This window comes from Octopus bimaculoides, chromosome 11 (assembly GCF_046866305.1).
Source record: "Octopus bimaculoides isolate indiv1 chromosome 11, ASM4686630v1, whole genome shotgun sequence".
Lineage (NCBI taxonomy): Eukaryota > Metazoa > Mollusca > Cephalopoda > Octopoda > Octopodidae > Octopus > Octopus bimaculoides.
Window position 1 is genome coordinate 41,009,171 of NC_142938.1, and position 14,156 is coordinate 41,023,326.

At 34.0% G+C, this 14,156-nt stretch overlaps 1 protein-coding gene across 1 annotated transcript in view; it reads right to left on the minus strand.

Annotated features, from left to right (window-relative positions):
- The window catches only part of LOC106870591 (GTP cyclohydrolase 1 feedback regulatory protein), a 39,498-nt gene extending 36,731 nt beyond the window's left edge, over positions 1–2,767 (minus strand). Inside the window, exon 1 of the mRNA XM_014916720.3 lies at positions 2,601–2,767. Within this exon, the coding sequence (XP_014772206.1) occupies positions 2,601–2,636 (36 nt within the window). The 5' untranslated portion in view covers positions 2,637–2,767. The remainder of the gene's footprint in view (positions 1–2,600) is intronic.
- Between the last annotated feature and the right edge of the window lie 11,389 nt (positions 2,768–14,156).

Sequence of the window (14,156 nt, forward strand, 5' to 3'; positions counted from 1 at the left end):
AAAGGACAGGAGCTAGTCCAGAATGTGATGCAAGCCTTGGCTGCATAAAATTCCTAATTCAGGCAGTTTATGATGTTCTCTCAAGCCCATCCAACTTGTACTCCTGGAGAAAATTCTAGTCACCAGTTAGTCTCTTAAACCTAAGAAGAGAAACCCTGAAGCTCTTCCTCAGTAGCTGCCCAAAAAGCACTAAGAGAGGGATGCTACTGCTGGAAGCATGACTAGATTTTGAAGGTTATAGCAGACACCATTTGAAGCGCACTTAGTCAGTGCAAGTACCTCTGCTCAATGAAGAAGTTTATTACCTATCAGAGCTTGCAGGAAGAAGATGCCAGTCTTCTAGGTTTGCCTCCTCAGGCCTATATGCAACAGCAAAAGACTGGGAGCTATAAATTGACCTAGGGAAGCAACTGATGTTCTCAGAAGCTGTCACCTCAACATCACTAAGGCTGAACATAGTGCTGATCTTAGAAGCATCCAAGCAAGTGGTTCCGTTAGAATTCTCTATTTCCTGGAAGGACTACATTGAGGAGGCAAACAAGAGTAAGAGGAGAAAGAAAGCTGAACTAGTGGAGTTATATCAAAACAATGGCACCAAGCAAGGTGTGATCCCACTGAGGTGGGATGCAGAGTGTTTGCACTCTCTATATAAAGCTTACAAGGAGCCTGAACACAGGAGCCTAAACACAGAAAGTTGGCTATGCAGGCAATAGAGTTGCCTTGAGGTGTGAGCCTTAGAAGATGTGAAACCTGGAAGGGACAGAACAAACTAAAGCTGTGACTAGATCAACCCCAGCTGGGTCACCTGGGTGAAGGTATATGATGTTGAAAGACCAGAAACACTTAGTGATCCCAGGACACAGCACTGACGATGTGTGTTCAGATACATCACATGATGCTGTATGGAAAAACTGCACAAATATGCGCGCGCGCGAACGCGCACACAAACAAACAATTAATAAAAAGCAGAAAACATTTAGTATTTTATGCTTTAAAAAACACAAGTTTTGGCAAATTAACTACCAGGCTTACACAATTTCATGTTCAAAAATTGCTATTATAAATAAGAAATAATTATAAATCTTATTAAATCACCCACTCAGAGTTAAATAACACGAAACTCTCGGCATTTGAGTCACTCTGTAACTTCTGATGATGATGATGATGATGATGATAATAATTGGCGTGTGTGTGTGTGTACTGAGCTCGAAATCCCAGAGCCATTGTATTTGCTTTACAACAGAACATGAAGCAGAATGTAGCGATCGCATCGGATTGACGGGACAATTAGAAAAATAAAATCGATACAGTCGTCAAGCAGCGAAATGTTAGAGTCGCGTATTTTATGCATGTTTGTTGTATATTTAGAAATTACTCTATTTTTAACGAGACCAAAGACATTACACACATTGCGTGCGTGAGTGCGCGCGCGCGTGTGTGAGCGAACGTGCGTATGTATAAAGCATATATATATATATATATATATATATATATACACACACAGATATATATGTATATATACATACACACATACTGGGAAATGAAACTTGATGATGATGAAGAAAATATGCAAAGAAATAAATGGAACAGATCGGGAATATGTGTTTATATATATATAGGATCTTTCTATATATATATTGTGTGTGTGTGTGTGTTTATATATTGTGCATACTTGCTTTCGTCTTGAGTGATATATATTTATTCACAGAAGATACGTGGTGATTATATATTTATTGCACAGCAAATTTCTTGGTGAAAAGATTGATTGTAAAAGGTATAGACTCAGACGATGTTTTCTTTATCCCTGGACGAGTTGGGGGGGGGGGGGGGGCAAAAAAACAAAACAAGGAATAATCGAAAACCTGGCATTCATTTAAAGAATTAAACTATTTTAGCTACATAAATTGCATGATTGCTTCTTTAAAATCATATCTCCACGATGAATGAAAATCATTTGAATTGATATGTATATATAGGACAAATTTACATACATGCATACATACAGTCAGATGTACGTATGTATTTACGTATTACGCAAGTACATACGAACGTACGTATATACGATAAAGTTTTCTTGTGGAATATTATTGTCCCATATAGGTGAAACATTAACCCAATGAAATTAAATTAAATTAGAATTAAAGAAACTATAATTAGAAATGTCTAAGATTAATCGATTTTTACAAGCTGAAATATATTTTAAATGTAGAACAAATTTACATGATTATTTATCTGTTCTCCCTGCAATCATCACCACTTCTCTTTTAAAGACAAATCGTTTGAAATCATTCAGTAATTAGATTTTGATACTTGGGTCAAAGGTCAACAGAACTTGATTGCAATAAGCGCGACATGTGTTACACAGGCGATGTTTTAAGGTTTAACAATTAAACAATTAAACATCTCTAGCGTAAACAATTATAGTGACAGATGTAAACATTGCTATTCATAGATAGTTTTTGTTTTTTGTTTTTAGAAAAAAACCCATTTTGCTTCAATTTTCAGCTGTTGCTAGTTTTGCACATAAATAAATAACTGGACTGACAGCAATAATTCTTAATGCCTTTTAATAATTTATAAAAGAGATCTGTCCAACTCACCAGTCTGATCTGGGTACTAACGAGTACGTACGGCATTTTGCATATGAAAATTATTCGCGATGTCACTTCGATACATAAAACTATTTTACTGACAGATTCCGATATTTGTCAACTGCGCTTGACATCTTGGAACATACGGAAGCACAAAGAGGAAGTAAATTCTATGGAAGCGATTTCATAGAGGTGAAAACCAGATAACTCAAAGAGCTGATTAGGCTTTGTTAAGGTGGTTCAATAAGCTCGAAACATGCCTGGAAGTGTTATTAAGGTTGCCAAAGATTAGAACCCTTTGGTCCACTTTGCACATCTTCATTTAATTTTTAGTTGATTGAAATTTTTAGGATAAACCAAGAGAGTTCTTTCCCCTGCCTCCTCTGAAAATAAATATTCACTAACTTTTTTTTCCAGTTCACCATGTACTGTAGCCAATACTTAATAATGTTCTTCATGTAGAAAGCACCCTTGGACAAATTTCCAATGTCATATTTAATTTGTCTAATAAGTAAACGTTCTTCATACCTACACACACAAAATATTCCTGTTTGTTGTTCTCAGATCTTGGCAGTTGTTGAATAGTCAATGTTTTATTACTGAAGTCCAATAAGATTGGAACATTCTTGGAATTGTCATCATGGCTGCTGAACATCAGACTTCCTCTACCCTCTCTTTTACTTGTTTCAGTCATTCGACTGCGGCTATGCTGGAGCACCCCCTTTAGTTGAGCAAATTGACCCCAGGACTTATTCTTCGTAAGCCTAGTACTTATTCTATCGGACTGTTTTGCTGAACTGCTAAGTTACGGGGATGTAAACACACCACCATCGGTTGTCAAGCGATGTTGGGAGGACAAACACAGACACACAAACACACACACACATATATATATATATATATACATATACATATATACGACGGGCTTTGGTCGGCCCGAGGCTATAGTAGAAGACACCTACCCAAGGTGCCACTCAGTGGGACTGAACCCGGAACCATGTGGTTGGTAAGCAAGCTACTTACTCCTGCGCCTGTTTAAATGTTTACATTTAATTTTTGGTTGATTAGATTTTTGGTGTTTTCTCTCTTACTTTGGAGAATAAAATTTATAAAGGCAAATGATATGTTTCTCACTAGAATTATAATTCCAATTAATTATAAATTATTTTCAACCCACTACAATTTGAAAAACTCTAATCATGACACATACATATATATATGTATATATTTATATATATATATATATATATATATATATATATATATATATATATATATATGTATATATATATATATATATATATATATATATATATATATATATATATATATATATATATATATATATATATATATAATTATATATAAAGGGCATTAACTGTGTATTAATGCCTCACGCTATCGAGGGACTAAATAAGTAAAAAAAACTACCAAAAATAAGCAACATATTTACCGAAAGCGAGGGAATGCAGCTTTTCAAAATTTATCTCTTAAAAACATTTGTTTGAGAAACCAGTGGTCTACCGTTGAGTTAAATGTTTTTAAGAGATAAATTTTGAAAAGCTGCATTCCCTCGCTTTCGGTAAATATGTTGCTTATTTTTGGTAGTTTTTTTTACTTATTTAGTCCCTCGATAGCGTGAGGCATTAATACACAGTTAATGCCCTTTATATATAATTAAATATATCTATGAAGAAACGATGAATTTTTTCATTATGAAATTTTTCGTTATTTTTTCATTATGAGGTTTTTTTTCACGCTGACTACTTGATAAATTCTTATAAAGAATTTATCCTATATTATATTATATATATATATAGTTCACAGATGAGATACAGATATTCTCCATGTAGAAGACACTTAGTAATACTCAAAAGATTCAAACTTAGACTCCGATGTCTTTACAAGGTAAAGAAAGGTTATAAGAGGGATTGAGTTGTGTGGGTATATAAGCAATTATTTGAATAAACATATTTTGTATTTGATGTATTTAATATATTTAATATATTAGATGTGTCTAATTTGTTTATCCACATAATTTGCTTGTGTGTGTGTGTGTGTGTGTGTGTGTGTGTGTGTGTGTGTGTGCATGCTCGTGTGTGTATGTTTGTGTGTGCATGCATGTGTGTGTGTGTGTGTGTGTGCATGTGTGTGTATGTACGTGTGTGTGTGTAAGTTAATTAGAGGATATATTAACCTCTTAATGGGATGATTACATCCAAGAATACTCTGGTTCAATACCTTACATCTTTGGGAAATAAATTTCCCTAAATCAATAGGTATATATTAAACATATAATCCATATTCAATTAAGAGAAGAAAGTGGAGAGTTAATGGTTAATAAATATTTATTAATAAATTGATAACCATTCATTTTTACAATTGTTTCAATTTGTACTCCTACAATAAATTACAATATTTCCCTGATGATATTTTGCTCATAACTTATAAATGCAGATTCATTGCATAAATTTGTAATTTATTGAATGAGTACAAATTGAAACAAATGTAGGAATGAATGGTTATCAATTTATAAAGAAAATAAGGAATGACAAACACGATGATGTGATACAGAAATCTCCATTTGTACCTGCAAGTAGCCTGGTATTGAGTGATCAAACTGGTGGCAATAGAGGAGCATTTGAGTTTTTCTCTTTCATTCAGAGCAAGTGGCACCCTTGCACTGAATTTTTGGATTTTATCCACTGAGCAAAGGTGACAGGTGACAGTATCATGAAATTATCCTGTCTGCTGGGCTAATTCTCTTGTGGATTGACATCAATCAATCTTCAGTGAACTGAACAGTTTGACTGGACTGTGAAGAGTCTGTGAGGTTGAATTTCCGTTTTTTGAAGAAGGAAAACCATTTCTGTGCAGTTCTGTCAGTAATGGCACCTTCTCTGAACACAGCACAAATTTCTTGAGTGGTTTTGGCAGCTTTGGAACCTTGATTGAAAGCAAAGAGAACTAAATGTTGAAAATGCTCGTTTTTCTCTACACGGCACTCCATCATCATATGTCTGGAAGTAATTTAAATTTATTCAAATTTCAAAAGTGATAAATAAAAGTTGTTGAGGAAAAATAACACTAAAAAAACCCCATAAAACTTGACAACAAAAACATTTTTCATATTAATTCAAATAACTTTGGAAAGAAACAAATGAACTTATCTGATGATCCAATATATATCATCACCATCCTCATTTAACATCCATTTTTCTTGCTGGCATTGTTTATATGGGTTGACAGGATCCCTTAGGCTGCAGAACTGCATCAGGCTTCAATGTATGCTAATGATAGTTTTCTCACTAATATTATAATTCCAATTAATAAAATATTTTCATCCCACTCATCCTAATTATTGTGACCTCCAAGTATCTAAATATATTACAGAGTTATTAGAGTGAAATCATTTTGAAATGTTCATATATTCACGTTTTTAAAACACTTTTTTAGCGATACAGAGAGAATATTAAAAATCAAGTTGTAAGTAAGTGTACAATAAATGATGATTTTTGATACTGAAATATCATTGAAAGAAAATTATGATTTCTTACTTACACATAGAAGAGAGGGGGACAATATTTTGACGAGCACTTTTATCTTAGTGACCCAAGAAGTGGGTAAAGACAAATCCAGGAGGATTTGAACTCAGAGTATACTTAGCATATTACAGTGTATTTTGTCCAGTGCTTTATCTATTCTTCCATTGTGTAAGATTACAAATTGACAAATATTTTTTTGATTTAGGCACAAGGCCAGCAATTTTTGATGGGAGAGGGCTAGTTGATTCTATTGACCCCAGAAACTGACAGGTACTTTATTTTATCAATTCCCAAAAGATAAAAGGCAAAGTTGATCTTGGTAGAATTTAAATGTAGAACATAAAAAAACTGGAAGAAAAGAAATACTGCAAAGTAATTTTTCTTGTGCTCTAATGACTGTCAGCTTACCTTATATAGTGCAGCTGTCACATTTTCAGTCCTCATTTGCTGATAAAATGTCTTTATCATCAAAACTGAAGAAAACATATTATTTTGTTTTGATTCTGTTAATTATTTTCTTATTCATTTATTTTCTCTGACCATCAGAAATCTGTTTATCAACCACCTTTCTCAAAGACTTGACTTCAAAATTGCCAGCAATTTATCAATTCCCTTCTCTCATTTCTTAAACTTATTATTAAGTAAACAGAGAAAAGAAACAGGAAACATATCTTGGCCTTGAGTGAGTTTTATGAGCTAAGCAAGATGTGTTCTAAAATAAAGTGAGAACCTAGAACTTATTGCTTTGAACTTCAGTATTTTGCTCAAAGCACTGTACAGTACTTTGTAAGTATATTCTTTAGTCAAGATATGTCTTTAAAATATCTGAGATGGAAAGAGTAGATGAGGGGGTCAAATTAATATTTATATAAAGTTATCTATTATTTAATATTACAAATATAACTCTATATGAACGAATATTTATGTAAAGTTATCTCACTTATTATTCAGTTATTGTGGTTCCTTTGATATTTCTTTTTAATTATTATTTGGTTTTACTATTTACTGAAGTGTATCTATTTTGTAACAGAAACCAGAAATAGTCAGAAACAATTAGAAACAGAAAACCCACTGTGATGTAATACACAACATGACCTTTATGAATGTATTTATTTATGAATGTAAGGACAGGACACTTTAGATCACTGCACCTTTCGAATGAGATGGCAAGGGACAGAAATACCTGGTGCTTTGCTGTACTCAAGAAGATCTGTCCTCCACAGCAGAAGTGTTAAAGCCACATCCCTTGGTGAAGAGAATTGGCCTGCAAGAGTCCTGTGCCAGTGCCATGTAAAAAGTACTTATGTTGGTGCCATGTAAAAGGACTCATGCCAGTGGCTTGTTAAAAGTACCCTACATACACTATAAAGTAGGTGGAGTTAGGAAGGGCAACCAGCCATAGAAACCAAACCAAACCAGACTGGAACCTGGTGCAGCTTTCTGGCTCGCCAGCTCCAATTGAACTGTCCAACCCATGCCAGTATAGAAAATGGACGTTAAAGGATGATGGTGAAGATGATGATGTATTTACATTAAAATAAAAAAATGAAATGGCAAAACATTTAGCATCACTTACTTTGTCATTTTTCATTTTAATCTGTATCAACCCACTCAAAGAGAAATCACTTCTAGCTGCCTTTGATAGGCAGTCTCAACTCCACACTTTACAGCTGCAGAATTTTAGTGGTAAACTAAACTGAGCACTCATAGTAATATATCTATTACATTACATCAGTTGACAAAAAATTCCTTGTATATTCTCTATGAATATATTTATATATTCTCTATGAATATATTTATATATTCTCTATGAATATATTTATATATTCTACTGATTTGGTAATTACACATAATTTCATATTGCAATGATTACCATGTTTAACACTGAAATGGAGGAATTCAGTTCTGATAATTGATAGTTGAAATTCACATTATTAATTTTCTGAAGTTTGAACCATTTATTTATACATTTGAATTGTAGATAGCCATTTGCATTCTGACTGTATTTTCCAAAAATAATTTTTGGATAATTTTTTTTAGTATTTACTATCAACCATGTATAGTGCATTGAACCCAACAAACTGTGGAATATTTCTTGTTATAGTTGGAAAATCTTGGCTGCATTCCTGGATTTGATAGTTCTGCTGATATGAATCTATTGCATTCTTTTGGCTCTAATGCTGTCCTTTTTGAAAAAACTAACAATAGCAATGAGGTGACCCATGTTTTTGAAACTCTATAGTTCACATGTTCTGCAATTTCTCCCAGAATGCCTTTTCTATTACACCACCTTATAAATTTTTAAGGTGTTACTTTGGCGTGTGATCTACAACTTCAAGGGTGAGTACTCTAGATTAGTTTTTAGCTTCTTTATGCTGAAAAACTCATAGCTGCCAAACTTGTGTGATCTACGCACTTATTCTAATTATTATATTGTTTATTCTTGGTTTCTTATTATTTACTAAGACATAATTGAAACATGGTTTTATTATTATTAAAATAGTAAGAATTTTGAAAAAATACATTTACAATGCTAAGTATGTACAAAAGAATTTATTGTAAAAGTTAATGTTAAAATGTTAAGTGATTTTAGAAATTGAAAAGTAAACTAAAAAGTAATCTAAAGTAATTGCATTTTAGGTTGCAGATCACATGCCAAAGTAGCACCTTTTAAAGTTTCCTATAGAAACCTTTTTGTATATTCTGGTCTTTCAGCAGCTCTTTGCCTAGGATACACACTTTAACTAAAATGTTTTTCAATTCTGACTATATGTATACAATTCTGTATGTGAAAGGAGTGATAAAATACTGTTTTTCAAATGTTTGTACAATTGCCATAGAACTTGCATGTGTCATACATATCCTAGGAAGGTTGGTGCTATGATTATTCTTTTAATATTAATTGATTTGAAAGTGGCAAGCTGGCAGAATTGTTAGCATGCCTGGCAAAATGCTTAGTCTTTATGTTCAAATTCTGTTGAGATCAACTTAGCCTTTCATCCTTTTAGGGTCAATAAAATGAGAACCAGTTGAACATTGGGTCGATGCAATCAATTATCCACATCCCCCAAAATTGCTGGCCTTGTGACAAAATTTGAAACCAATATTTATTGATTTGGTGTCAATATGACCATAAATAATTTGATACGATTCAGCTGTGAGAAATTTTTTTATTTATCTGATCCAGTTTAATCTGGTTTCTCCAGTTTTAAATATACATCACAGTAATGGTCTTGTGTTGAATGATATGAATAGTGAAGGTTATTGAAATCATTATCATGAATTATTAGCCTATATTTGTAGTAATCTATGAATGTTATCTCTTTAGACCTCCTTGCAACATTGCATGTTAAGCCAGCTTTTCACTCCTGATCACAGAAAGGGAATAACAATAGAAATTGCATTGAGTCATTGTTTGGATGAAGAGACTAAAATGTTTGAAATTAAGCCTCTCTTATGACAACCCTTTTATGTAACCATAAAAGTTGTTCTGGATGAAGTGTTTCCAAGTTAGTGTCTAGTATACAACTTCTACAATTGCCCAATTGTATTGTAGGCGACAGGGCCACCATCATTGGGTAACCCTATCCCGTACAAATCAATTCTCTTCAATAAAAATGAAAACGCTGGATAAATTGAATAACAGCATAACAAATATTTATTATGAGGTGCTCAGCCTACACCTGGGGTAACAGAATTACCAGATCGCCCTTTATGGTTGGTGTGAAGACGGTGTCGATGCTGGTTGATTAAGTCATTCTTCAGCCTCCAAAGTAGTTTGCGTAGACTCAAAGGTAGAGTTGCGGAGCGGCTCTTAGTGACCTGTCGTCTCCTCAAATGTGCAGCACTAAGAGGTCGAGAAAAGGCGGGAACGCTTTGATATAGGATGACCACGCATGTGCATGAGGGATTTCCTGCATGCTTTCCGGAAGACATGTCCCTGCGCATGCGTAGACGAACTTCCCAAAATGGCGACTGGTATTAGGCGTCACTACAGTATCTTCAGATACTAAGCTTAGAGACACTATTATTTTTCAGAAAAAATGAAAAAAATCTTACATATTAATAGTACCCAGATATACTTTGCTATTATCACGAAACCAAGCAGCAAATTTATTTCTTGATATTATCTCCAGAAGTGATGTCTTAATGTCTCTGTCAAATGTGTTGATCATTTGCATCCTCCGGTCTAGTTGATATAATGTATCAGAAATATTAATTTGAGCATATCCTAGTTCTTGACACTCTAAATATATCTGAAGGCTATTGATGAAAGACTTATTCACAGTTTCTATTTGAATTTTCTTCTTGAATACCAGTTACTTCTGAAGGTGTAAAAGCTAATGCTTAGTTATAATGTTAATGCAAGCTTGGAAGTTTCAACTCTTGAGATTAGTTAAAGTTAAAAGTTCTTGACGTTCTGGACATGAATCTGGAATATAGGATGGAACCAGCTGTCTGTTACCAAAACATAAATTGAACGTAGGATTTATCTTTGAGTTGCTTGAATTTTTTTTTCTTAAGTATATTTCTTGATCATATTTGGATCATTTATCATCCATCTTTTGAAAGTGACATCATATGACAAATATAAATGGCATCAACTATAGCTTACAAACTCTGGAATTAAATATTATAAAGCAAAGTCAAAGCAGAGAATTGGTTAATGCTAGAGTACATGAAACTACAACTCAAAGATCATTAAGTCAAGAAGCAGGCAATCAAAGAAAAATTGCAAAGGCAGTCACTAATTACTCAGTAAGGATGAGCTAATTGTCATGTTTTGAAATGTTTCCATAGTTTTCCTATTCTATTTGAAGCAGCACAACATTATTGGATAAGTTGTAGTTGTCTTTGCAATGGATCTTTTTGATTGTCTGTTTTTTGATTTTGTGATCTTAGATCCATAGTTTCATATCTCCTAGCATTGACCAAACTTCTGTCTTTGTCTCTGTTTTGTAGTATTTTTCCCAGAGTTTGTAAGCTAGAGTACTCAAATTTTTGGAACTGTGACTTTGAAACCAATAAACAAAACAAGAACTTTTGACTGAACCAAGGGAATAAGATGAAAACTATCAAAATAATTTTTTGAATGGTAATAGCAGAAGCAGCATTAACAATAATGCAAATAGCCACTATTATGACCCTGATGACAATAACACTGCCAATGTTGATGCCAGCATAATGGAAATTCAAGCTACAATAGTTAATGATAACTACATCAACTTAACTGGTTAGTTGGTTGGTGGTGGATCTCTGTCCTTCAACAGTGAGGATTCAGTTGTTCAATCAACTGAAATACCTGCTCCTGAATTAACATGTAAGTGGTCAAGCACTTCATAGATATGTTTACTCTGTAATTCTCAGGCAGAATCAGCATGACATGGTGTGTATAGCAAAGCTGCATCTTTTGAATTACAGGTACAATTCACTGATAGGCTTCTATGCAGTTTCTCTCACAAGGTATAGGTCAACCCGAGGTTATAGAAAGGGACATTTACCTAAGATGCCATACCATGGGATTGTACCCAGAACCTTGTGTTTGTGAAACAAACTTCTTTACTATCTGGCCAACCAATTTGAACTACCTCCACAATAAAATAAAACATATTTAGGATAACATTTCTTTAAGAGTAGTGAACAATTTTTGATCACATAAATGTAACCATAGATGCCACTCTTCTGTCGGCCTTCTTCACAATCCCCCACATAGGTGAAATTACTGATGTCCCAAAGAGTGTGCAAAACTCAATGCTGGATGCTATACTGGCATTTTTACTATTGAAAATGTCAATGTACCATCTTCACTGCTACTGACCTGCAATGCTGCAATGACACTTCAAGTGTATGGGCAACTATGCCTCCCCTGGTCTTGGTGGTGTTACTTATCTCCTTCTCAAATATGGAAGTCTCTTTCCACTGCACCAGCTTTGACTACTTTTCCAATTCTGCCTTAACTGCATTATCCTAGAACAGTGGAGAATTGCCTATGTTATTCCCCTGTTCAAAAAAATGTCACTGTACATAACCTGTCAATTAAGGTCCAGTCAATCTCACAAACTGAAAGAGTCCTGTATCAGAGAGATGCTTAAGAACTCCTGGAACTCCTATAATCTTAGTTGACTCTTGCAACTTGGATTTATACCAAACTCCAGATATTGCAACTAATCCATCAAGACTCATGGGTGGATGTTATCTATCTTGACTTCACCAAAGTCTTTAATTCTGTGCTACACAAATGGCATATGGTAAAGTACTCTGCAATGAGTGTGAAGGTTAATCTTTATAACTGATGGAAGACCTTAAATCTTGGTTGAAAAGAGGTAGTCACAGTTTTAGGACAAAATTTTACACCTTACACGATGACATCTGCTGCTAACAGGGAACTTTTCTTAGTCCCCATCCTCTATTACTTGATGCATACATTAATGAAATAGAGGCCAACTTGAAGTGTGTTATACAGACAGTGTTAAGCTGTACCTAGAGATAAAAAGAATGGATCCTATACACTAGAGATCTTTCCTGCAATCTGACCTGGACACAATGTAGCAATAGATTGTTAATTGGCAACTTGAGTTGGCTGTAGACAAGTGTATTACTATGCATTTGGGGAGATAAGATCCAGAATTTACCAACTCCCTCTACAACACCAACTTTAAGAAGTCTGCAGGTAGATGCATCCTAGGTGTTATTGACAACAATGGTCTGTATTGGATGAACCACATTTTAAAATCATCAAAAAGGCTGAAGGTGTCTTAGTAAGATATTTGTCATCTGGACATCAGTTATTTATTTAAAACTATATATGGTTATAGTATGTCTATACTTAGAGTTTGCATTTCCAGTCTGGAATCAACCTCCATGTTGTTCATAATACTGATCTGCTGGGGGATGTACAGAGACATACAATCAGATAAAAACCCTCTGCCAGTCACTTACCATATTGAATGTATTTCTTCTCTGGACATTGAAACACTAAAGTTTCAATGTCCAGCAGCTGACTTGGTAAAAGCACACAAGGTTATCCACTATCTTTCCAACAACAACTGTGACCACCTTTTTGAATTCAATACCTCTACCCCTTGTGGGCATGCTTTAAAAACAGCAAAATGCAACACAGTGCCCATGACTTCTGGAAACATATTTTCACTCAGAATTGTTGAATTATAGCTTAAACATCCACCTTAGTTGTTAGCTGTCAGAACACTCTTCAAAAATTTCATGCTTCTTGAGATTTTCCAACACTACTCCTGACGTGCTTATGGTTCACTACAACTTGTTGGAAAAAGATAAAAAAGAAAACATAAAGCATTAATAAAGACAGTGAAGATAGCCAAAAGTACATAGATAAAACACAAGAAGATAGAAAAATAAACAGTAAAATAGCCATAAAGAGAAAAAAGCCATAAAGAGAAAAAATAGCCATAAAGAGAAAATAGGTGAAAAGTAGTGTTGGCAAATTTCAGGAAACGTGTCCTAGTAGTTAACAATCCAAAGAGGATAGTTTATTCCATGTTTTCTTTGCACCTCACGGTGCAGACCTTCTAACAACTATCTACCAAGAAGCAAACAAGTCTTAGCCTAAGGTGTTTCAAAGTTGTATATGCCCAGCAAGTGAATTGATCTGAGAACATGTATTGAAACTGAAGCAATTACATTGTGAAAGAGTCATTTAATAACACACAGAGCTATTAAAATTCATTTTATTACATGAGCCGTCAGGGACAAGATCGCAGTTCAGTGACAAAATTTTGAAGCCTCATGAAAAATACCTAAATTTAAATTGCATTTATTTAACTGCTTATGTATGTGTTTCAATTATTAAATGGTTCATCTATGAGGTAGCTGCCAAGTGTAAGGGAGATAACTATTAACATACCTAATCACTTGTAGCCACCACATAGAAGGGAATTTAATAAACTGAGGTCTTTTTGGATCATAAAATCAAACGTACTCATCATTGTTGTGAAAACAATGCGATAAGCAAATAAGCAAATAAATCTTATTCGACTTTTATCAC